Source organism: Diceros bicornis, chromosome 7 (genome assembly GCF_020826845.1).
Source record: "Diceros bicornis minor isolate mBicDic1 chromosome 7, mDicBic1.mat.cur, whole genome shotgun sequence".
NCBI lineage: Eukaryota > Metazoa > Chordata > Mammalia > Perissodactyla > Rhinocerotidae > Diceros > Diceros bicornis.
This window is the reverse complement of record NC_080746.1, coordinates 61,693,204-61,719,572: the sequence shown is the minus strand read 5'-3', so window position 1 is coordinate 61,719,572 and position 26,369 is coordinate 61,693,204. Positions and strand designations below refer to the sequence as shown.

At 34.9% G+C, this 26,369-nt stretch overlaps 1 protein-coding gene across 1 annotated transcript; it reads left to right on the top strand.

Moving 5' to 3' along the window:
- On the top strand, positions 1–26,369 carry LOC131409070 (olfactory receptor 52A5-like). The gene is made up of 4 exons (XM_058546267.1): positions 1–147; positions 12,428–13,367; positions 18,982–19,003; positions 26,282–26,369. The coding sequence occupies exons 1-4, from the start codon at positions 1–3 to the stop codon at positions 26,367–26,369; spliced, it is 1,197 nt and encodes a 398-aa protein (XP_058402250.1).

The following is a 26,369-nucleotide window of genomic DNA, read 5'->3' as shown; positions in this document are numbered from 1 at the left end:
ATGGCTATTCAAGATAATAAGCAGTCTAAATTCTTCAAAACTTTCAGTATGAAGAAAGAACAAGAGTCAAAAATACGAAAACACTGTGGCAGCCAGTCTCCTGGCAGAACACTTCCTGCAGGCAGCCAGTTGGGGCCTCCGCTGACAGTAATTGATTTGCAGCAGCAGTGTTCCCTGTAGAGCTAACCAGAAGGAGTTCATGACAAAATGTACAGACAAGTTGTTGGGTAAAGATATTAAAGATAATCACTATCTGAATGTTGAAATTATTCAGCCAAAAAACCTATTTTGTCTCTCTTAAATGTAGCAGGCAATCATGATGGAGAGCCTCTCCTAATCCATGATACTACCAGCACATCATCAGTATAAGAAATTCTGTTTGCCTTTCTTTTTGCCTTAACAATATGATATGCATTGAATGAATCTAAAATTAACAATAAATTGATTATTGGTTTGTCTTGATAAAAAGAGAACATAGAACATAGCTCTCTTATATCTGAAATGAATCAGAACACCATCCTATCCACCTTGAATCTGGCAGGAAAATTATGAAGAATCCATATGCACTAGAAAGGTACCTGACTCATATTGGCTTTTTCAACTCCTCAACTGAGCCATTCTTCGATAGGAACCCTCTACCTGAAAGACAGCAGTATTGGGAAACAGAATCAATTTAATGAAGAAATGATTGCTTTTAATTTTACTTAAAGGTCAAAGCAAATATTTCTGGAAAGCTACTCGTGGAAATAAGATCTTTCAGAATGGTTTTCTATGGTTAAATCTTTTGAGGAGCAAAATCCAAACATTTAATTATCTCTACAATATTAATTTATCAAATGGATATTTAAACATGTGACATTTTATAAACTGTAAGTTTTTCTTTAAATTGGATTAAAATAAGTACTGGTAAATTTAATATATGCTGATGCTTCTACACTGCATTTTAATAAATAAATAAATTAACTTGCAGGAAAGAAATACGCCTGTTAACATAGAACTTTCCTTACCTTCACTATTGTCTCTAAACAATTTTTTTTGAGAATATAGACTAAGGCTGTTTAACATTGTAGCTAGTAAACACATGATACTATTTAAATTTAGATGAAAATTAATTAAATTAAAATAAAGAGTTCAGTTCCTCAGTCTCTTATAAGCCACATTTCCAGTGGTCAATGGTCACATGTGTCTAGTGGGTACTACCTTGAACTGCTCACATACAGAGCATTTTTATATTCACAGAAAGTTCTGTTGGACAGCTGTGGTCTAGATAACATAAGAAGTAAGAGAAAACTTATCCATAAAGAATATTACACAGGAACTTGCTGGGACAAACAATTCGCATATAGATCAACCTACTGATTGAGGAGTCTCAATTTTTGTTTGAGTTTAATTACACAATGACTATTTTCTCCTGACTATCCCCAGCAACATTACTGGGTCAGATTTACTTCTCCAACTAGGTAATCTCTACCATAACAATGTCTTTGGATGATTCCATGGTCATTGTCAGTTACCAGAACATTTTTCCACTGAATAAGACTGGATGCTGCTTGGTTTTTTTAAAACTTGAATTTCATACTTGACTCAAGAGGACTCTTCTCCTCTCTTACCTCCTTCCCCCACTCCACCCAACCTGTAGTGTTTGAAGTAGAGGAGAAGGGTGAAGGTTGTCTCTGAGACACCTTCTTTTCTTCCTTCTAGTATTTGCTACTCTGTATTAGAAGACAAGATGGGAATGTAGATAGGATAACAAAATTCTCCTTATTTTTTTGTCTCCACAATGTTGGTTGCAAGGGGTCTCTGCTCTACCTCTAGTTTAGGCTGATTTCAATTTGGTCCTGGTGGCTTCTCTTGATGTAGCAGCCTCTACATAAGCAGTGTACACATGAAGTCCATATTGGACCTCTCTGTGCCAGAAATCCTCCCAGTCTCCCAGGGCCTTGCAAAAAGGAAACTCATTTCCTTCAACCTCACCAGAAACATATCTTCAAACAAAAGATTTTAGTCATTTGGAGGTCTGTTCCACAAAGGTTCCACATCGAAATATGTAAACAATTTACTTTTGATACCTGATGTTTTACAGTTACAAATTTGCTGTTTGCAGAGAACCTCAGATGTGAACAACTCTAATTCATCTGGATAGAGAAACAGTATAACCAGTTTCTCACAGTGAGCGAATATATGGGGCTCTTTGACAAGGTTATTTGAGATGGAGTCAGCCTATGTCTAAGAATAAGAGTAGTCAATACAGATGAGAGAAGGGCCCAATGCAGGTCAAGTTCTACTTGAATATCTGAGGACTGCCCCTGAACAATAAATACTTATATTTGAAAAAAGTAACTCTAACATAGTGATAAAAAGCATGGGATTCAGAGTCAAATGCCTGAGCTGATAATCCATCGCCAACGCATATTAACTCTGTGAACTTAAGCAAGTTGCAGAACTTTCTGAGCCTCTGTGCAATCATCCCCAAAATAGTGTCTCATGAGTAGCTACCAGGATCATACAGGATAATGCAAATGCAGAGCTTACATTGTTCTTAAATAGTTGTCATTAATTTATACATCACATCCTAATAGCATTATAAACCATGAATTATTTTAAAGCCTTTAGAAGGAAGAGAAGAAGGGAAAAACATGGAAGAGGAGAAGGGGATTTTTAAGAAAATACTTGACAGACTACCTTGTGATAAGTAATTTCACCTTTTATTGCACACACTGCCCACACGCTGGATGGCTCTGTTCTCCGTTGCTAGGCTGTGCTTCGCAATGTGATTTTCTTTACTAAGCACCACATCATTTCTGGTGTAATTTTCCTTTTTTATTAAAATCACATTACCATGTGACATTTATCTAAGTTGCTTTGTCCATAGGCACCACCGAGACCAATAGTTTTTCAAAATTCATATATCTTTTTATGATGCTTCTACAAATGAGAATGTCGCAAAGAGTATGGTCACAAAATTTCACACAAAAACAAATTTAATACTAAGAAAGGCCTCTCATGTCTAAATGTTTATGCCTCTCACCAATTTTTTGTAGTAGAACTAGAATAAAAGAAAATAGTTTCCCTGAAATAAAAATTAGAAAGCAAAATCATCTTTTACAGCATTTAAGTAAAAATGATTTTTTTGTTAATAGCAAATTTTTGTTAATAGCAAAACACTTTTATTTTAATTCAGTTATTTTATGTGAAGAGGCACCTCTGAGAAAGTAATGTAGGTACTTGGTATGGACTGAAAAGTGTCCCCCTAAAATTCATATATTAATCCCTATCTTCCAATGTGATGTAATGGGAGATGGAACCTTTGAGGGATAATTAGCTTTAGATGATGTCATGAAACTGGGACCCACAAGATAGGATTAGTGACCTCATAAGAAGAGACACTAGAGAGCTTTCTCTTTCTTTACCTGCCTTGTGAGGACACAGCATGAAGGTGGACATTCACAAGCCAGAAAGAGAGCTCTCACCAGAAACTGACCATTATGGCACCTTCATCATGGAAATCTAGACTCCAGAACTGTGACAAAATATTTTTCTGTTGTTTAAGTTATCTAGTCACAGTATTTTGTTAGGGCAGCCTGAGTTGACTAAGATAGAACTGCCCATTATTTTTATCATCAACAACAAAAAATTGAGTTTGTTGAAAGAAATGCATGCATCGTTACAAAAATCAAGACAGGTTAAATTGAAAGAGAAAAAAAAAAGAAAAGAATAAAAGGAGGGACAATATGAACAAGAAGCAAAGTAGAAAGCCACAAACCCTTCTTACTCCCACAGAGATACCCACTCAACAATAGGCCTGATAGCAAAGGGTGCCTGGTTGGGAGCCACTAAAAACAAAAGCAATGGTTTGGACTGGCATGCACTCACTCTCCCTAGTCCTCCTCCTTTACAATTCAGTGCATAAGGAGCTGAAGAAATCCCCAACATTTTGCTTCTCCTTTGGGAGGGAAAGTATTGGAGCACCTGTCCAAGGATGCGAATTTTTGGGGGGGCTGCTCTAGGTGCTGGTTTCTGTCTCAGCTCTCTTGAAGCACTGATGGGACCTGGCATACTCTAGAAGCCTGGGGACTGCAAAGAATAGAAGAGCTGGGTGGCTTTCTGCTGCTCCAGAGAACCTGTAGTACCACACAGACACCAGATGGAGAAGATTATGAGCTTCTGAGGAAAGAAATCTCTGATCTCTCTCCTTGGGAATATACATGCACAAATCCAGATAAGACACATCCAAAGAAACATTTGAGAGGCCCCCAGAATCTCTGGCCAGGCTGATTGGTGAAGGTTGTTCCCAGTACAAAGTCAGTCCATAAAGATGGGAGGACGTGGCTGTTTTTCAAATGCATAGATCCAAACACACAGTCACAAGGCACATGGAGAAACAGGAAACCCTGGCTCAATCAGGGAAATAAAATAAATCTCCAGAAGTCAACGTTCAAGAATCAGAGATATACGAATTAGCTGACTAAGAACTGAAATAACCATCACAAAAACACTGAATAAGCTAAGGAAAACAACACCTGAACAAAATAAGAATATTAACAGAGATGGAAAATATTTAAAAAATCAAACAAATTTTGGCGCTGAAGGATAAAATATCTGAATTGAAAAAATTCACTACAGAATTTCAACATCTGACTTGACCAATCTCAAGAGAAAATCACTGAACCCCAAAACAGAATTTTTTTTTAAAATTGAGATACATTTTACATACCATAAAATTCACCGTTTAAAGTGTACAAGTCTCTGGTTTTTAGCATATTCAAAAATTGTGTAACCATCACTACTATCTAATTCCAGAACATTTTTTTATCACCCCAATAAGAATGTCCCATTCCTCTTAGCAGTCACTCCTCATTCTGTCCTGTTCCCAGTCTATGGCAACCACTAATCTACTTTCTGTCTCTATCAATTTGACTTTTTACGTCTGAATAATGTTCCATTGCCTGGATGTTCTCTGAGTTTGCTCTTGCACCTGGCAGTCAGGACTCTAGGCAAGTAAGCTTTTTCATGATACCTGTCCTCTCTGCTGGGTAAGGACTAAAATCTTAATTTAGACAATTTCACAGATAATATTGACATGCCAAGGCCCTTCTATTTTATATTTTCCATACTTTATTTACACATATTTCATCTCACCTGATAAATTTTATCAATATTTATCAATATCAAAAGGTATTCAACTCCCATTTCTAATGCTGTTATATTTAAAAATTAAATGCTTTGTGTCTGGTTTTCTCTGGAAAACATGCAGAAATAAAAGCCTTTTCTGAAAATTTCTCTTTATATTTCCTATTACATTTCACAGAGAAATGCATTTCCATTAAAATGCTTATGAAGTCAACTATTTCTATTTAATATTTGGAGTTCTAAGGAACTATATCTGTCACCAGAATAAGGAGTCACTTCTTTTCCAAAGCATCTTATACTCACATAGTTCTAACGGGTTTTAACTAAACAGTATCTAAGAACATTTTGCTCTCTAACATTAAATAGCATTATAAATCCTTGAAGTTCAAACGTTTTTCCAAAGGTATCCTGGGAGTCACTCAATAGGTCTATATTATTAGTTAAACTCTACATAAAAAATTATTTATAGATATTGTAACCTGATGATCTCACATTTGTATACTTAAAATTCTATGTGAAAAATATTCACCTTTTTTACCTGAAAATATTTCATTTTCTTTTGGGTCCATCTGCTTATGTTTTGGTGAGTGGTTGGCACTATAATATGCATTATATGTTTGTTTTCCTGGTGTAGATACTGTAGCTATGGCTGATGTCAGTCTACCAACATGAAGTCACTGAATACAGAGCTGAGAAGCACACAAACGTCTCTCCTAAGCCAGTAGGATTTGGCACCAGCACATAACTGCCCTCAATCTTGAATCCTATACCATTGGTTTTTCTGAGATGAATATAATTTTAAGGCAGTTTAATGACAAGATGTAGTCAGAGAGTCTTTTAGTGCAAAAAGACAGGTCTACTAAATAGAGGCAGACCCAATGACACAGGACAAAAACAGTATGACTCCAAGTAAGGTTATCAGGTCTCCTAGATGCAGGTAATCCAGCCTTGTTAGACCTTTTCTACAAAGATAATGGAAGTCTTTTCTCTTCTTCTTCTTGATATCAAAGCTTAAAATCCCTTTTGTAAGGCACAAATGCTTTTTTCAACTAAATTAATACTGCCATGAATAATAGACCCCAGCTGGAAAGTTCATAGAGATATGGGGCTGATACTAAAAACTTTGAAAATACATATAATCATTTCATCAGAATTCTGAACATGACTGGGACATTTTGTTGAGAGGTGGTTTGGATAAAGGAAAGAATAGTGTCACCAAAGTTCATGTGGAATAAGTTCAGAAAGTGAAGGTGATGGAGGCTCTGAGGTAAACTTTCCACAGTCAGCCCCTTTCATAGGATTAAATAAGAAATAAGAGCTTCCCTGACTGGAATTAGATTACAGAAATATTCCTTTTATTGTTCTGTCAGCATATATACGCTGATTAGCCTGAATATCTCTAGAATTTTTATTTCCCTTTACTGGCTAATTATTTTTGTAAATGGTGTCAGTGACTTCTTTTGTGTTGTAGAGGAACATTTTCTTCTCTCAGGAATGTTTAAAAGGAAGTCAACTTTGGTTCTCAGTCCCAAAGAGAAACCAGAGTTTGAGAATGTTTTTCAGATGCAGAACCACTATTAGACAATGACTCTTCTAAGTTCTGAACCATATTTTGCCTCCTTTTTCACCCTTGTCCCAGGTGAACCTAAAAACTCACTAGGGAATGGTCAAAACCAATCCACCAGGTGTGTCCTATAGTACAAAACACTCATCCTTCACTAACTGAAACATCAAAAAGATCCACCCTCTGGCTTCTACATGTATTACCACAGATGATCCCTGGTAAGTCTCTGGGCTTGAGATTCTGCACTGAGTGTGGGGAAATGGAGGACTGGTTTCAAAGAGAACACGTATTTCATGCAATCCAATATGATGCCAGAATGACAAAAAAGAAATAGAATCTTACAGTAGTTGTGTGTTCAAACAGTATAAAATTTTGTTTCATAACATTTCTGAATCAGTTAATGACACAATGGATGACAATTTTAAAGTGAGGTTGGCAAATAGGAGGACCTCTAGAGAATGATCTGGGCTAATAAATGAATGGAAAGCTTATTTGTTAAAAGCTCAGGAAATTATATATGTTTAAATTGAGAAAGATTCAGATAAAATGATGCCTTCCAAGTTTTTCAGGGAAAATGCTTATTCAAGTGAAATGCTCATCAAATATCTGAAATTATACATGGGAAGGAGAGAATAAACTTCTAAGTATTATTAGCTAGCACTTTTTGACAGAACAATACACTTTATGTTTATTTCTAATATTTCAAATAGATTAGATAATTTAATCCTCACAGTCATCCTGTAATGTATGTTTATCCATTAACATTGTTTTAGCAACAAAGAAATTGAGACAATTAGAAGTTTTATAACCAGCTGAAGAGCATGCCAAGCTAAGTAGTGGCATCCAGGATTTAAACTCTCTTGACTGACTTCAGATCCTGTGTAATTAACTGCTGTGAAACTTGGTTTAGGTGTGTCTTTGGAATGTAGACCTACGACTTTTACGAGAAATTAAGTGCAAGGTGGTTAGAAGCTCAAAATAAAAACCGACGTGATATTTAGGGCTGTCCTGAAGTGTGGCAAACTGTTTCAGAAAACAGTGTTCTCTATCACTGGAGGGCTTGAGGCAGAGAACCATGGATGAATATCAGAAATTTTATAGACGGTAAAGATTCCCAAGATTGAAGGGAATGTGGATTTAGATCCTAAATCCCTTAGTTCTTTTAGATTCTGGGAATCAACCTGGGTCAGAATTGGATTTTTAAGTAACACTAATGGTTCTGGGTTGATGCTATACATGAGATTCATGATTGTTTCCCTGGCTTATGAATTTCAAGAGTTTAAGATATCTTTCCTCCCTCTTCTAAATATCTACATAAATGTACACACAAATTTGCTTCTACCTTGTCTTTTGTCATCTGGTGCATCAACTCCTAACCCAAGAACATCTTTAGCCTCATCTCTCTCAACTTCCCTACATCAAGTCAGTGAGTCTCATAGATTTTGACTCCTTAATATTCCTCTGATATTGCCAAATCACTCTGTTATCTCCTATGAACTATCATAAATATCCATCTAACTTGATCTTCTAATGCTTAGCTTTCATCCCTTCAAGCCATTCATCAAGCTGCTAGCAGATTGAATTTTATAAAAGGCAAAAGACCAATTTTCCACCTAAAAATTTAAAATTATTTGGCTTAAAATAGTAACTTCACATTTGCTAACCTTCACTTTTCATTAGCCTCAAAAATCATCATTTCTGTTTATGAAACAATTTATAAGTGAAAACTATTTATTGATTCGCACTGATGGTTCATGCTTCTGCGATTTTGTACAAACTATTTCTTTTGGAATGCCCTTCTCCAATCTCCTTTATCTGGCTAGTACCTACTGAAGAAGTATTCTCCCTGATAGCCAATTTACTTTCAGGTACGTAAATGTTAATTCTTATGAATTAAAAATTATTTTTTCCCCAATGTAAGACTGTAGAACAATGGTTAACAACCAGGGATCATGTACCTCCCCCTACTCATCCAGTGGACATTTGACAATGACTGAAGACATTTTTGGTAGTCATGATAAGAGAGAGCGACTGGCATCTAATGGGTAGGTGCAAGGGATGCTGCTAAACCTCCTACAGTACAGAGAATTACCCCAAACAAAAAATATATCTGAGGGGCTGGCCCCGTAGGGTAGCAGTTAAGTGCTCGAGCTCCGCTGCTGGCAGCCAGGGTTTGGATCCCGGGTGCATACCGACGCACCCACTTGTCAGGCCATGCTGTGGCGGCATGCCATATAAAGCGGAGGAAGATCAACAGGGATGTTAGCTCAGGGCCAGTCTTCCTCAGCAAAAAGAGGAGGATTGGCACAGATGTTAGCTCAGGGCTGATCTTCCTTACCAAAAAAAAAAAAAAAAATTATCTGATCTAAAATGTCACTTATGGTGAGATTTGAATAACCTGCCTTAGAATAACATCAGTTAGACTTTATGAAGTTGGAATGTAAAATTATCAGGAAGAAAGGTAACTACTTTCTTCACACAATGAATGGTTCTTAGACTGAAGACAGTGTTTTCAATTTTATACACTTGCTTCTTTGTTTACTTGCTTTCTTCTCTTTTTGCTCCATTCTTCAGATTACTCACAATACATACTCCTGTTGCAATTCAGTTTGCATGTTATCCTCTAAGGATTTTCCAGGTCAACTATTACTTATGTGGCCATATTAAATATCCCAAATTAATATTCCTGGTAAAGGCAAGAGCATACACTTTTGTGCCAAATCACACAGAATGTTAGCCAATATATGGATGACATGATTTTGCAATCATGGTGTTATATCAGACACATAGCATCTAATAAATATGTATATAATATATGTGTTATGCCTATTTGATGAATAAGAAGGTATTAGGGGAGTTGTTTCTATCAGAATCTAAACACACTCAAACTGATTAAAATCTTTTGTACATTTTTGCACAGCCCAGCCTGATTTAGGGACACTCTTATATGTATCTCATAATCTTTATTGAAATATAATTATAAAATATCAGAGGACATAATTTTTTTTCTTCTGTCTTGGTCACTATGCCATGGAATTTGGATCCAGGTAGATTTACCCATAACAACGTCTTAGTGTTTCATTAATATAATAAGGCAATGGTGTCAATATCATAAGATAAGGAAGATAAAATAATCTAAAATATTTAAGGATCTTATGAAGGTGAATGACATAATACATGTTTAATAAACGATAGATGCTAGTTTTAAATTCCAAATACTTTGTATAATGTAGGTACTTCAAAAATATGGGATAAGTAAATTTAACTTGTTCCTCAATTGCTTCAACAAATATTTGGAACATAGTGGATACTTAACAAACGTGTGTTGAATAAAATCATTAGGTAATAAACTTTTAATTTGTGTGTACTAATGCTACCTTCTGATTTGAAGAAGATCTAGTTTGGCACATTGTTTATTTGCTAAAAAGAAGTGTTTCAGAATAAGAAGTCTCAGAAAAGAAAGCCTTGCTCAGAGTTGAATAAGTTTTAAGCAAAAGAGGCAAATTCTCCCACAATTGGCCTGAGGTGTGTTCTAGGTAACCTTAGATGCCTCAGAGATAATCAAAGTTTATCAGGGAAAAAAACTTGAGGATGATGGAGAAGACATGATTGTGAGATTTTTCTACTTTCCCAATCTGTTGTTTTAGGTCTTCCTCATTGTCTTTATCTGATTTATACATCGATGAAATGGTTTCAGAAAATTGGATTGGAAATTACTAAACAAAAGTAAATATGACTTGTAAATTAATATTTTGCATATTCTGGGGAGGAAATATTTTCTTGAAGAAGTGATAAATAAAGGGTGTAAGGAATCATCAGGTAAAAAATCCCTCGAGGGCTTTGAAAATGATAAGGCGAAACCTCTCATAGGAGGCCTTGAAGACTGTAGTGTCATGTGTTTTAGAGACCAATGAAGGGCAGAGACAAAGAATAGGATGGATCTAGTCCTATGAAAAACAATGTATAGAAGAAAATGTTTGCCTTCATTGAAATCATTGTATTTAGAGTGAATATAAGAAGCATAAGGGTATAAGTAACAAAAAACTACATTTCACGGATAGTCTACATTATTACAAATACTTAACAATAAATGATTGTTCAGGCTTAGGTATGTAGTAATGGTTACTGATGGGGAGAGAAAAGAACAAAGGACATAAATTGGCACTTGAAATTAAATAAAACAGATGTGCAAATAGCAAGACATAGTAAGGGACAGCCAAGGAACACAGCTATGAATTAAAAATAAATGATTTATTTCACAGATAATAAGTAGGAAAAATTGCACAATGTGTGATTGGGTTTTGGAAAAACACCGAAATTTTGAAAAATTTTGTTGAAAGAATTCTGCGTCTATTGGAGAGGGACCACGATGTGAAGAGACTAACCTAAGAAGACAAGCTACTGAGCTACAAAATGGAAAAATATTCTGCTCAAACTTATCTTCTGATTATGATTAGCAAAGTGGTCTACCACCAGAGTGGAACCTTTATGTGCAGCCTACATGAAGTTTAGTTCTTGAAATATCTTTATTTTGCATTAAATGATTCTTTTCCTAATTCCAATTGGCAGGTCACAAAAAAGCACAAGTGATGAGTAGCAAACACAAAATAAAGGGAATCTGCTTGGCCCAGTAGTTGTGGATCAGAAAAAAGCCATCTAATCCATTTAATGTTGCTCTTTGAAAATGATTAAGGCATGTTGAAACATAGAACTTGATGGTTGGTGTTACAATAACTTTGTGAAAAGAAATAGAAGATAGGAGAAGAGTAGTGGGAATGGAAAGAATAAAATAGGTCACATTCCATTGTATATATATACTACATCTTTTTTATCCATTCATCCATTGATGGGCTATAAGGTTGTTTCCATATCTTGGCTATTGTGAATAATGCTGCAGTAAACATGAGAGTGCAGATATATCTTCACTATTCTTTTTTCATTTCCTTTGAATATCTATTCAGAAGTGGAATTACTGGATCATAGAGTATCTGTTTTTAATTTTTTGATGAATTTCCATAGTGGATGAACAAATTTACATTTCCACCAACAGTGTACAAGAGTTCCCTTTTCTCCATATCCTCGCCAACACTTATCTTTTATCTTCTTAATGATAGCCATTCTAACATGTGTGAGGTAATATCTCATTGAGATTTTGATTTGTATTGCCCAGATGATAAGTTTATCTAACCATGAGAAAGAAGGAAATCCTGCCATTTGCTACATTAATAATGGACTCTGACATTATACTAAGTAAGATAATTCAGACGGAGAAAGACAAATACTATATAATATCACTTATATGTGGAAATCTTAAAATGATAAACAGAGAGTAAAATGGTTGTTACCAGGGACAGAGGGATGGGGAGATTAGAGTTATGTGCTTTAAGAGTAAAACTAGAACATAAAAAAAAAATTGATAGTGACTATAGACAACAGCATTGTATTATAACCCTCAAATTTGCTGAGAGACTAGATTTTAGTTATTCCAACAAAAAAAAGAAAAGATAATTATGTGACATGAGAAAAGTGCTACCTAACACTACAATGGCAATCGTATTGAAATATATGATGTGTCAAATCAAAAAGTTTTGCACCTTAAACTTACAAATTGTTGTAAGGCAAATATACTTCAGAATAAATAAAGATAAGATGACATACTCCTGAACTAACTAAAGTATATCTTGCTAAAAGAAATTAATTTCTTCTTATTTTTAATTCATGAAGTCTTGACAGGGAATAGAAGGTGAAACAAGATTATCATTCTTTGATTCTTCTGACAAAATCACCATGTTCATATTCAATGGCTCAGTCTTCATGCCCTCTGTACTAACACTCATGGGGATTCCTGGCCTGGAGTCAGTACAGTGTTGGATTGGGATTCCATTCTGTATCATGTACCTCACTGCTGTGATTGGGAATTCCTTAATTTTAGTTATAATCAAATATGAAAACAGCCTCCATAAACCCATGTACATATTTTTGGCCATGTTGGGGGCCACAGACATTGCACTTAGCACCTGTATTCTTCCCCAAATGTTAGGTGTCTTCTGGTTTCATTTGCCAGAGATTTCTTCTGAAGCTTGCCTTCTACAAATGTGGCTTATTCACTCATTCCAGGGAATTGAATCAGGTGTGTTATTGGCGATGGCCCTAGATCGCTATGTGGCCATCTGTGACCCCTTGAGACACGCCACCGTTTTCTCTCAACAACTCTTAACTTACATTGGAGTTGGGGTGACACTCAGGGCTGCCATTCTTGTAGCGCCATGCCTGCCACTTATCAAATGTCGTCTTAAACTCTACCGAACTACAATCATCTCCCACTCTTATTGTGAGCACATGGCCATTGTGAAGCTGGCTATTGAAGATATTTGGCTCAACAAGATATATGGTCTATTTGTTGCCTTCACCATCTTAGGGTTTGACATAATCTTTATCACCTTGTCCTATGTTCAAATCTTTATCACTGTCTTTCGACTGCCCCAGAAAGAGGCACAGTTCAAGGCCTTTAATACATGCATTGCCCACATTTGTGTCTTCCTACAGTTCTACCTCCTTGCCTTCTTCTCTTTCTTCACCCATAGGTTTGGTTCATACATACCACCATGTGTTCATATCCTTCTATCAAATTTTTACCTCCTAGTCCCACCTTTTCTCAACCCTATTGTCTATGAAGACCAAACAAATCCACAACCATGTCCTGAAAATGTTTTTCTCCAAAAAACATCTCGATCATTAGTGACTCTTTCTATAGAGATTTTAGGTTGGTTCAAAGTAGCAACTTGAATATGGTAAAGTTATATCTTCTACAAATGTCTACACACAAAAAACAAGTCTTTAAATATCAGATTCTCATATTGAAGGAGGTATTTAACAAATCAACAAAATACTTAAGAATTTTGGTTTCCTACTCATACAAAGGACAAAACTCTCATGCTGAGATTTAAATTTTTTCCGTTATTCTATTTTTGTCCCCTCCATTTAAACCTAGAGCTTCCTTTCTGCAACTCTTAGACCTACATAGAAACAAAATTGCAGAAAACAACACTTGATTCCAGGTAACTTCCAAGGTCTATGTCACACATCAATATTCTCAACTGCTAACCCAACTCACAGCTCTAATTCTGGCTATGTCTCATTTTCCAATATCTGCTTGTAAATCTATATTTTGACAAATTTCGAATCAATTATCTACTTTTGTCTACTTTCTCTGAAATATAGATGAATATGAAAGTAATATAAAATCGATAATACCAATATCGTCAATACAAAAAGCATATGATGCAAACCAAAATCTGTAAACATTGACTAATTTGTATAGGAAAAAATGCACTAAAAAGATTGATAAGAAAAGAATTAGGCATATTCAAAAATATACGTTTTTAGGAAACAAAAATGTGATCTATACTTAAATAGAAAACACCTTTTCAAAGCTACACATTTTAAGGATTTTACCCCATTTTACTTTTACCTAGATTTGGAGGTTCGTGCTCTAGAATCGAACACATAGACAAATAAGTTCCACTGCATTTGGAGATTGCCTAATGCAGGGATCTAGAGTATAGGATCTGTGTCTTATTTACACTTGTATCAACAATACACAGGATGATGACTGAAACTTCTTAGAATCTCAGTAAAATTGACATTGAATACTAAACAATTTAAACATTTCCCTGCTGCTTATCAATGGTATTCAAAAGCAAAACATCTGGAGACTATAAGGTAATAATTCAACATCATAGTACAGAAATCTACATAGTAGAGAGTTAAATCCAATATTATTAAGGTAAACAAAGAAGACTAGTTGAATGAATCATTACTTAATCATGAAATAAAGTATGAGCCAAACATAAACCTAGAGTATGAGAAACTGACTCCTAAAACAGAGACTTCAGGTCTTTCTTCACTCTTTGCTGCTCCTCTGCCCACACAACTTCATCCTCTTTCAGGATGCTGCATTGATAGACATCAGGTATCAATTTTCTTCAATCAGCCTTCAAGATCAAAAAGATGATTTTTGAAAAGAACCAACGAGACAGAGAGAAATGTTTGGATCTCTAATTTTGGACTAATGTATAGTCAGAGAAAGAAATAACCTGAGAAAACATGTGACTACAAAAAAAGAAAGAGAACATGTCATTCAAGATGTAGAGATAGAAGATAATTTTGGAAAAAGACTTCTTATTGAATGAAGAAGAAAGAAATTTGTCAGAATGTCCTTGGTTTTTAATAAAATTTATGTAAACATGAACTATACGAAATAAGAATGATAAACACATTGACAAAAGGAATAAAACCGCATGTTAACGAATAGTTAACATACGTAAAAGATATAAGTGGCTGAATGAAAAAAAATAATCCAAGTATACGTTTTCTACACAAGATTCACTTTAGATTTAAGGAAACACATAGGCTGAAAGTGAAGGACAGAAAAAGATATTTCATGACAATGGTAAACAAAAGAAAGCATGAGTCGCCATAATTCTATCAGCCAAAACAGATTTTTAGTCAAAACTGTCACAAAAAGCAAAGAAAAACATTATATAATATTTAAAAGATGAATTCACCAGGAAAATATAATAATTAGAAACATATGTGTCCTATATCCAATCACCCAAATATATCAAGCAAATATTAATACAAATGAAGGGAGAAATAGACAACAACACAAAAAAAGTAGGAGAGTTCAATGCTTGACTTTCAATAATGGATCCAGACATCCAGACAGAAAGTCAATGGGAACCTGAGGACTTGAACACTATAGACCAAATAGACTTAACTGACAAATACAGAACGTTCCACCCAACAGCATCAGAATACACATTTTTTTCAGGCACACAGGAAACATTTTCCAGGATAGATCACATATATGGTCACAGAACACATTGTAAAAATGTAAGAAGGTTGAAATAATACGAAACCTGTTTTCTGATTGCACTATAGTGAAAGTAGAAAGCAATATCAGAAGAAAAACTAGAATATTCACACAAATATGTGGAAATTAAGGCACTCTCAAACAATTGATGGGTCATAGCTCAAAGAAGAAATCAAAAGGGTTGTTGGAAAATCTCTTGAGACTAATGAAATGAAACACAGCATACTAAACCATAATGGATGCAACAAAAGCAGTACTAAGACAGATGTTTATAGCAATAAATGCCTATATTAAAAAAGAAAGAAAAATTTCAAAAAATAATCTAACTTTGCATCAAGGAATTAGAAAAAGAAAAAATGAGCTAAGCCCAAATTAGCAGAAGATGAAGAAACAGTAGAGCAGAAATAAACAAAATAGAGTATAGAGTACAATAGAAAAAATCAGCAGAAGAAAGATTTGATTTTTGAAAAGATTAACACAGTTGACAATCCTTTAGCCAAACTAAAAAAAGGGGAGATGATTCAAGTAAATAAAATCACAATGGAAAGAGGAGATATTACAACTGATGCCACAGAAACACAAAGAATCATAAGAGACTATGATGAACAATTATAAGCCAACAAAGTGGATAACCTACAAGAAATGAATAAATTCCTAGATACATACAATCTGCCAAGACTGGATCATGAAGGAATAGAAAATCTGAACGTGTCTATAACTTACAAGACAATTGAATAAGCAATCAAAACCACCCAACAAATAAACACACAGGACAAGATGGATTCAACAGTGAATTCTACCAAGCATTTAAAGACTTGACTCCAAATCTTCTCAATCTCTTCCAAAAAATTGAAGAGGGAAATCTTCCAAACTCATTTATGAGACCCGAATTACCATGAAAACAAGGCATTACAAGAAAAGAATATTACAGACCAATATCCATGATGAACCTAGATACAAAAATCCTATTTGCAAAGGTACATGCACCCCTGTGTTCATTGCAGCGTTATTCACAATAGCCAAGACTTGGAAGCAACCTAAGTGCCTATCAAGGGACGAATGGATAAAGAAGCTGTGGTATATATACACAATGGAATACTACTCAGCCATAAGAAACGATGAAATCCAGCCATTTGTGACAACATGGATGGACATTGAGGGTATAATGCAAAGTGAAATAAGTCAGAGGGAGAAGGTCAAATACCGTATGATTTCCTTCATTAAGTAGTAGATAATAACAACAATAAACAAACACATAGGGACAGAGATTGGATTGGTGGTTACCAGAGGGGAAGGGGGGAGGGAGGAGGGTGAAAGGGATAATTTGGTACATGTGTGTGGTGATGGGTTGTAATTAGTATTTTGGTGGTGAACATGATGTAATCTATGCAGAAATAGAAGTACAATGATGTACACCTGAAACTTTTACAAAGTTATAAACCAATGTTACTGCAATAAACAAAAAATTAAAAAAAAAATCCTTAACAACATACAAACAAACTGAATTCAAGAACACATTAAAAGGATCATACACCATGCCTAAGTATGATTCATACCTAGGCTGCTGGGTTGGTTCAGCACACACAAATCCATAAATGTGATACACTGTATTAACAGAATGAAGGAAAAAAGTCATATGGTGATCTCAATAGAAGCAGAAAAATCATTTGACAAAGTTCAACATCATTTCATGATAAAAACTCTCAACAAATTAGGTATAGAAGGAATGTACTTCAGTATAATAAAGCCATAGCTGAGAAGCCCACAGCTAACATCACACTCAATGGTAAAAAGTAAGACAATATTTTTCCCCTAAGATCAGGAACAAGACAAGAATCCTCACTCATGTCACTTGTATGTAACATAAAGCTGCTTGTCCTAGCTAGAGCAATTTGGCAAGAAAAATAAATAAAAGGCATCTAAGATAAAGAAAGAAGTAAAATTACCTCTATGCACAGATGACATGATCTTATATGTAGTAAATCCTGATTCCACAAAGCAAATTGTTAGAACTAATAAACAAATTCTACAAAATTGCAAGATACAAAATCAACCTGCAAAAAAATAGTTGTGTTTCTGTATGCTAAAAACAAACAGTATGAAAAGGAAACTAAAAAAATTAATCCCATTCACAACAGCATCAAAAAGAATAAGTCTTGGGAACAAACTTAACCGTGGAGTCAAAATACTTGCATCCTAAAACTACAAAACATTTCCAAAAGAAATTAAACCATACACAAATAAAGACGAAAAAATCTCATGTTCATGGATTGGAAGAATTAAAATTCTTAAAATGTTCTTACTATTCAAAGTAGTCTATAGATTCAACACAATCCCTGTCAAAATTCCAAGTAAATCTTTTGCAAAATTGAATAAACAATCCTAAAATTCTTATAGAACCAGAAATTACCCTGAGTAGCCAAAACAATCTTGAGAATAAAGAACAAGTGTGTACAAGTACACACTTCTTGACTTCAAAACGTATTACAAAGCTACAGCAATCACAAACATATGCCACTGGCATAAAGACAGACATATGAGACCAATAGAACAAAATAGAAAGCCCAGAAATAAACCCATGCATATAACATCAAAAGGTCTTTACAATGGTTCTAGGGCTACACAATTGAGAAAAGAGAGTCTCTTCAACATATGGCGTTATGAAAACCGAATATCCACCGGGAAAGAATGAAATTGGACACTTACTTTGCACCATACACAAATTCCACTCAAAATAAATTAAAGACTTAAACATAAAACTTGAAATTATAAAACTCCTAGGAGAAATCATAGAGAGAAATCTTCCTAACAATGGTCTTGGCAATCATTTCTTGGATGTGACACCAAAAGAACAAGCAACAAAAACAGAAATAGAGAAATGGGACAACATCAAGCTAAAAAGCTTCTGTACAGCATAGGAAACAATCAACAGAGTGAAAAGACAGTCTATAGAATGGGAGTAAATATTTGCAAAACATATATCTGAGAGAGGGTTAACGTAAAACATATGTAAAGAAGTACTACAATTTAATAGCAAAAAACAAATACAAAACCTGGTTAAAAACTGCACAAAGAACTTAAATAGACATTTCACCAAAGAAGACATACAAATGATCAACAAATATATGAAAAGATGCTAAACATCCCTAATCATCAGGGAAATGCAAATCAAACCCAAAATGAGATACCTTGTATCTTAATGTTAGGATGGCCATTATAAAAAATAAATAAATAAATAAAGCAAAAAAAGCAAGTAACACGTAACAAGTGTTGGCAAGAAAATGGAGAAATCAGAACCCTTCTGCACTGTTAGTGGAAATGTTTTCTGGTGCAGCCATGATGGAAAGTAAAGTGGAGTTTCCTCAAAAAATTAAAAATAGAAATACCATATTATTCATATATTTATCCAAAAGAATTGAAAACAAGATCTCAAAGCGATATGCATTCCCACATTCATTGCAGCATTATTCTCAATAGCCAATAGGTGGAAACAACCTAAATAACCATGAAAGGATGAATAAATAAAGACAATGTGTGATATGCGTACAATGGAACATTATTCAGCCATAAAAAAGAGCAATTCTGTCATACTCTACAATATAGATGAATCTTTAGGACGTTAAGTGATAGCCAATTAGAGAAGCATGATTCCACTTATATGAGGTATTTTAAGAAGTGAATTTCACAGAAACAAAAAGTAGAATGGTACTTACCAGGAGATGGGAGTGAGATGAAGAGAGTTGTTTTACTATGGGTATAGAGATTCAGTCATGCAAGATGAAAAAGTTGTAGAGATCTGCTGTACAACAATGTGCATAAAGTTAATGATACTGCACAGTACATTTATGATTTTATTAAGAAGGTTGATTTTATGTTATTTGTTTTTCCTCCTACATTTAAAAAAGAATTGAGGATAGTCATTTCCCTTGAAGATGTTATGACTATGTCAGTAGCTCAGAAATAACAGAAGTAAAACCGATGAATCGTTGCAATAGTAACTAGTAAAAGTTTATTGGGTATACACTCAAAGACAGTTTGTAAACCAGGATCACTCAAATCAAAAGGCGGAATGAGGCTCAGAGGTATATTGTTATAAAGCAGCTTATATGGTGAGAAATCACTGACAGTTTATTTTTCACAGTGACAGGTTATAATATTAGAATTTTCTTAAATGATAGGGAATTGGTCAGTGGTCACCTTATATCAACCTTGGAAAACAGTTCAAATTTTCCCTATGATTTCCAGATGCATAAACAAAAAATGACCCAGGACAAGTTGGTCTTGAAAAATAAGCTAAATAAAGCTTTGTTTGCATGGCTAAACTGGTTTTGTCTGGTCAGGGAACTTTCAAGGTTGGTTTCTCTTTGTTTTTGACTTTAACAACTATATGGGAATGGGGGGGGAGGAGGTGGCTTCTAAGGTGCAAGTAACACTGTATTCCTCAATGAGGTGGTACGTATTTATGTCTACCTTGTGAAAATTATTTAAGCTGTGCAACATGTAATTCTGTTTGTATGTTAGACTTCAATAAAAGTTTTTAAAATGTTAAGTAAATAATTTCTCAGAGACATAAAAAAAAAGTGTTTTAAAGGCACTCTTCTTGAAAATATTCTCAATTCAGAATAGTGTGCAATTGTTCACTCAGTTGACCTACCCATAAAGATAGTCATTTGCTTCTGATTGGTCAATACTGTACACCACCTCAATCACCAACTCCTAGTGATTATCTCCAAAAATTCTCAAATATGACCTCATTTCTCTATTAGTTATTATTTATGCCCATTGTCAATCTTTCACAAGAATTTATGAGAAATAAAATATATATTCCATCTTTATTTTATTAGCAGTTCTTATATGTTTCCTGCTTCAGAAATTTTCTAAAGTTTGCATTCTAAATTTAAAACAGTCTCTCACCTCCATATATTATGTATTTGTTTTCAGAATACTTTAAATTTCATGCATTTTTCTACAGAAAATAAGCTGCTTGATGCATCTGTATACCGTTCCTTTGACTATGTATGTAAAAACTTGTACTTCTTTGCTTGCCTAACTGCTATTCAGCTTTTAGAATTTAGTTAGGTGTATCCTTTAGTTAAAACACTTTGGGCATTTGCCTTGTTTTTTTCTATACCCCTCCTAAGCTTTCATAACAAGTATCATATTAACCCCCATTTTTCTTTTTGTAACTGCTTCCTCCACATGGATCACACGTCTAATTTATCTGCATGGTCATGACTTACATAGTACATGACATATTTAATGATAAATATATATGGAATGAAGAAATGGGAAAATAAATACTTAGGAAAATTTTACCAAAATTTGTATATGATAAGCATGCATTCTCACAAAAGGATTATTTACATATTTTCTAAATGAGAAGGATATATGGAAGAAGAAGTGTTCCAAGCTCAAATAACTGAATCACATAATAATTTAATATTTCCAGAATAAATTTCACAATGCCTGGTAGTAATATCTCAATATCCTAATTTTAAGCTCAATAACATCAATAATTGAAGTCATAAATTTATTTGACAAATCTCTATACAATGTACCATACTAAGTGATTGACATAGATTAAGATAATTTAATCCACAGAACAAATATATGAAGCCATTATCAACGTTATCTACATGGTACAAATATGGAAATTGAAACAGAGAGAAGTCAAGGATCATGCCCCAAATCACAGTTAGTCAGTGGCTGAATCTGGATTCAAAACTAGACAATCCAATTCAAAAACTCATTCTTTAGGGCTGGCCCGGTGGCATAGCGGTTAAGTTTGCACCCTCCACTTCGGTGGCCCAGGGTTCTCAGGTTCGGATCCCGGGTGTGGACTGATGCTCTGCTTGTCAAACCACGCTGTGGTGGCGTCCCTTATAAAGTAGAGGAAGATGGGCACCGATGTTAGCCCAGGGCCAGTCTTCCTCAGCAAAAAGAGGAGGAATGGCAGTGGATGTTAGCTCAGGGCTAATGGTCCACATTAAAAAAAACTCATTCTTTAATCAACCATATTATGAGTGGTCCCATAACATAAAAATTCAAATCCAGTTTCAAAATTGGAGTCAGAAGATTATCAAGCAATTATATAAACCATTTTCTTCTTTCAGATTCATAAGGACATAATTTTCTCACCTCTGTTTTCTCTAATTCTAGTCATGTAATGATGATATCTAAATGTTTCTTCAAGAGGATTTTTATAAAATGAGTCTCCACTTGACACCAGTCTAGGTACTAAGTGATTGTCGTTTACTTAACCCCCTCACCATCAGAAATATCATGAAGATCATGTGGGTCAAAATTTGTTTCTCATTGTTATGACAAAGAAATGTTAAAAACAGCAACTAAATGTTATTTATTGCTTTATATGACATATTATTCACTCTGAGTTTGGTTCCTAGATGTGATGGGATGAATCTCCTCTTGGTATCTCACCAAGAATCTGCCTCATCTCCTCATTGTTGTTGTACACAGCAGTTTAGACAAGTTTATGCTGCAGTAACAAATAGCCCTCAATCTCAGTGGTTTAAAACAGAAAATTTCTCTCTCTCTCATGCTACGTTTACAACGTGGTGGAGGGTTGAGGGTGGAGTTATGCTCCATACAACTATCACAAAGAGAAGTTGGCAGAGCCTCTTAACCATGTAAATATGAAGCTCTTAGATGAGGCACTGCATATAAAGAAAAAAATATAGCAAAGAAATACCAGAATTTTGTTGCATTCACCTATAAGTGACACATCAATACTTCTCACATTCAATTTTGCAAAGCACATTTAAAAGTCACACATTTATAGATGTAAAGAAGAGAATGGAAGAGAAGGAAACCAAGAAATACTGATAAACAGCAGCAATGTGTCACTCAGGTTTACAGTTAATCTGCTGTCTTGTCATCAGAGTATAGCCTGATGAGATAGAAATCTCTGAGTACGATGTGACGTCTCAAACTATTCTTCCTGTTATCTGTTATATCTCCCATTCAGTCAGTACTATTCTTCCTATGAAACTGGAATCATTACAATTAAATAGAGCCAGTCTCTTATTTATTGATTATTCTATGTATAAGTGCAAGTACTCCATCAATTTCTAACAGGAAAAGAAGAAATACTATGTCAGAAATTCACTTGACTATTACAAATTGAAACAGACTAGACATTAAACAATAGAGACTAGTGAAGACTGAAGTAAATAAGAGATTTTTCCCCATAGGAAGAAGGTAGAATTATGCAGTTCTAGCCAACTTTTATCTTTTAGGAATAAAGTCCAATGTTACCGTATTTTCGAAAGAAACCACATATCCAAAATTTTAGGCTATTATGAACAACAGTCTTATGATTATTTCAGTAAAAATCTTGCATAGGCTCACATTTTTATTTCCGTTGGATAAATACTATGAGTGAGATTGCAGGGCCCTATGCTATGTGTAAGGTTAACTTTTAAGCCAAATTTCAAACTGCTTTCTAAAGTGGCCAATTTTACACTCCTATCAGCAGTGTATGAGAGTTCTAGATGTTCCTTATTATCACCAATAATTGGCAAACTCAGTCTGTAAATTTCATCTCTCTTAGTTGGTGTGTGGTTTCATCTCATTGTGATTTTAATTTGCATTCTCTATCGACTAAAGATGCTGAGACTGTTTTCATGTGCTTATGTCCCATTTGTGTGTTTTATTGCGTGTTTGTGAAGTAACTTCAAATCTTTTGCACATAGTGCTGGAAATATTCCTAAATACCTCTAAATATATCTAATATTTTGGGCTCCATAGGTACTTAAGCTAGTTTTTCTTTATCGAGGTTTTTCAGTTTGTGATGATAATCCAAACTTTAGAATTATGTTCTCTCCTGTGCTGCTGATATCGTCGCATGATGCGCAAAAGACTTCATGAGTTAATAAACAAAAATTTTAGAATTAAATTGCTTGTCATTTTTATTGTTGTAAATGTTTGTATATATTGTGGATACAAATAATTGACTAGATGTATGTTTTACAAATATTTCTCCCAGTCTGTGGCTTTATTTTAATCTTCTTAACAGTATCTTTGCAGAACCAGTGTTTTTTATTTTAATAAATTCTAGTTTATTGATTCATTTTTATTCTTTTATACTTCTTGGTCCTTTCTAAGAAATCTTTGTCTAATATAGGATCATAGAAAAATGTTGTTTTCTTCTAGCAGTTTTATAATTTTAGATCTTACAGTTAGATCTATAATCCATTTCAAGTTAATTTTTGTTTAGGAACAATGCTAATTTTTTAAAAAGAATATTCAGTTGTTTTGGCATTGTTTTGGAAAAGATTATTCTTTCTCCACTGAATTACCCTGACATTGTTTTTGAGAATCAATTGACTTTATATGTGGGCATTAATGTCTTGACTCTTTATTCCCTATGATTTGTCAGTGAATGTGGCAATCACTGATGTGTGAGTCTCTTAATGTGAGTCTCTTAATTATTATATGTTGTTAAAGTAAGAGAAGATAGATCTAATTCATTTTAGTCGGCTAAAGGCCTAGATTGCCAGTTTGAGCATGTTTCATAACGAATATATACCTATACTTTTGGTAAACAAGTTAGAATTGATGCCCCTTTACTCTGAAGAGCATCAGTGGCCTAATGAAAAAAAGAAAGGAAAAAAAATGAAAGAAGCAAAGAAAAAAAGAAATAATAAAAGTAAGAAAGAAAAAGAAAGAGAAAAAGAGAGGGAGGAAGGAAGAAGGGAAGGAAGGAAGGAGGAAGAAAGAAAAAGAAAGCAAGCAAAGTAGAAATAAAGGTAGGAAGAAAGGAAGAAAGGTAGGAAGTAATGAAGAAAGATAGAAAAAAACTACATAGGTATTGATCTAGTTACGAAGGTATTTCCAAATGTTAGAAGTGGAAAAAACACTGTTCACCCTTCCTGGAGCTAAATGGAGCCATTAGAGACAGTTCAGTAGGTAGAATTACAAGCAAAACTGCATAGTTTGAGGGTGAAAAGGACCCAGGTTAGAACTTCGGGAAGCACCAAAATTTAAATACAATCAGTAGAAGAGAAGAAGGGGAGCGAGCCAAAATAGTAAAGTAGTTTAAATTGTTTGTTGGTGACACAAGGACAAGCTGAAGATTAGCTCAAATGCCAATCTGACCTCTGAATCAGTTCCATTCAACACTATTCAGTACCATTGTTTCACATGACTTTACAGAGAAAAATCTGGAAAGAGTATTTAGCATCGCTTGTCTATTCATCTTTATCTCTTATTCTCCTGACATCCATTGTGAATGCCCTCCTCCATCTCACTGAATGTATTTTTCCTAAAATTGCCAATGTCCCAACATTGCCTCAAGTACCTCTTAAGGTTAGCTGCGTACAAGAAAGTCAGGAAATCAGGTGAAACATGTCAAGGAGAAAGATACCATGTGCAAACTTTTTCTTAGAATTTGTCATTTGTTCTCATGATAAAAGATGCTCTAACTTGGGGCCATCCTGGTGGCGCAAGCCGTTGGGTGCACGCGCTCCGCCGTGGTGGCCCAGGGTTCACTGGTTCGGATTCCGGGTGCGCACCAACGCACCGCTTGTTGGGCCATGCTGTGGCGGCATCCCATATAAAGTGGAGGAAGATGGGCACGGATGTTGGCCCAGGGCCGGTCTTCCTCAGCAAAATGAGGAAGGATTGGCAGATGTTAGCTCAGGGCTGATCTTCCTCACAAAAAAAAAAAAAGATGCTCTAACTCATCTTCCCAAATTTCTAAAAATCTGAAGGCATACATATATCATTCTTTTTCTTTCCATCAAGATCACCTGGCAAAATTTCTTAACATATGAGGCATATAACAACTGCTTTGGGAAGGAAGAGAGGAAGAAAAGAGAAGAGAGAGTAAAGTATAAAGGGAGGGAGGGAGAAAAATTAGTTGAATTTTCAACAACTGGCTCAGAGCTCAATGTAGTAGGATTTAGAAATGTCCATTCTAAATGGTCGTTCTGAGAATATTACTGAATTTACAAAACTATCTTCAATGAAATAGAAAACTGAAGAATGAGACTACAGGAAAAAGAGAGGTAAAAGTGTGATAAAAGAGCAATTATGAATACAGATTTTTCTTTCCAGAACTGTCTTAGTCAAATGAAAGGACACAACGATATTTATTTAAATAGAATTCATTGGCAGAGGAACATGTCTACATTTAAGAGGACTTTAGATGTTTTGCAAATGAGGACAGCAGAAAAGGAACTCAGTTTATTAAAAGAAACTTGTGCAATTTACTTTCTCTGCATGTAGCCTGTTGGGAAAGAGAAAAGAGGAAAGAAAGGAAATTTCTGAAAGTTGTTGAAAGGTTTTCAGAAATATTAGGCGTGGATGAACCCAAGAGGGCTCAATTAAAATCTGCTGGGTCCCCAGTGTTCTGGCTATTGCTGAGGAAATCCCTCATTCCATGTTTACAACTCCTCCTTGTCCACACGTTTACCAGGGAACGTTATAATTGGTGGGTAGCAGCTTTCTTCTCCAATTCAGACTCAATAGATTGATCTGTGCCACCAGAATAGTACAGATCTTGCTGTGAGTTCTGCTGGAGGATGAACGCACAAACATGATGTCAAGCTGCCTTACAGAAGACAAAGAGTGTTTGTTTTGCAGAGACAAAAGAAGCCACAAAAGGCTATCCCCGAGTGTCCATATATTGGCAGATGGCCCCAGCACCAAATGGCTTAGGGTTCATGCATTGACTGGGTGCTGTTACACAGGGTGCAGATAGAAAAAGAGGCACTGCAGAACAGAAAGTGCAGAGGAATGAGACTGGAATCTCAGGAGGAGAAAAGAGTTGATGAGTGA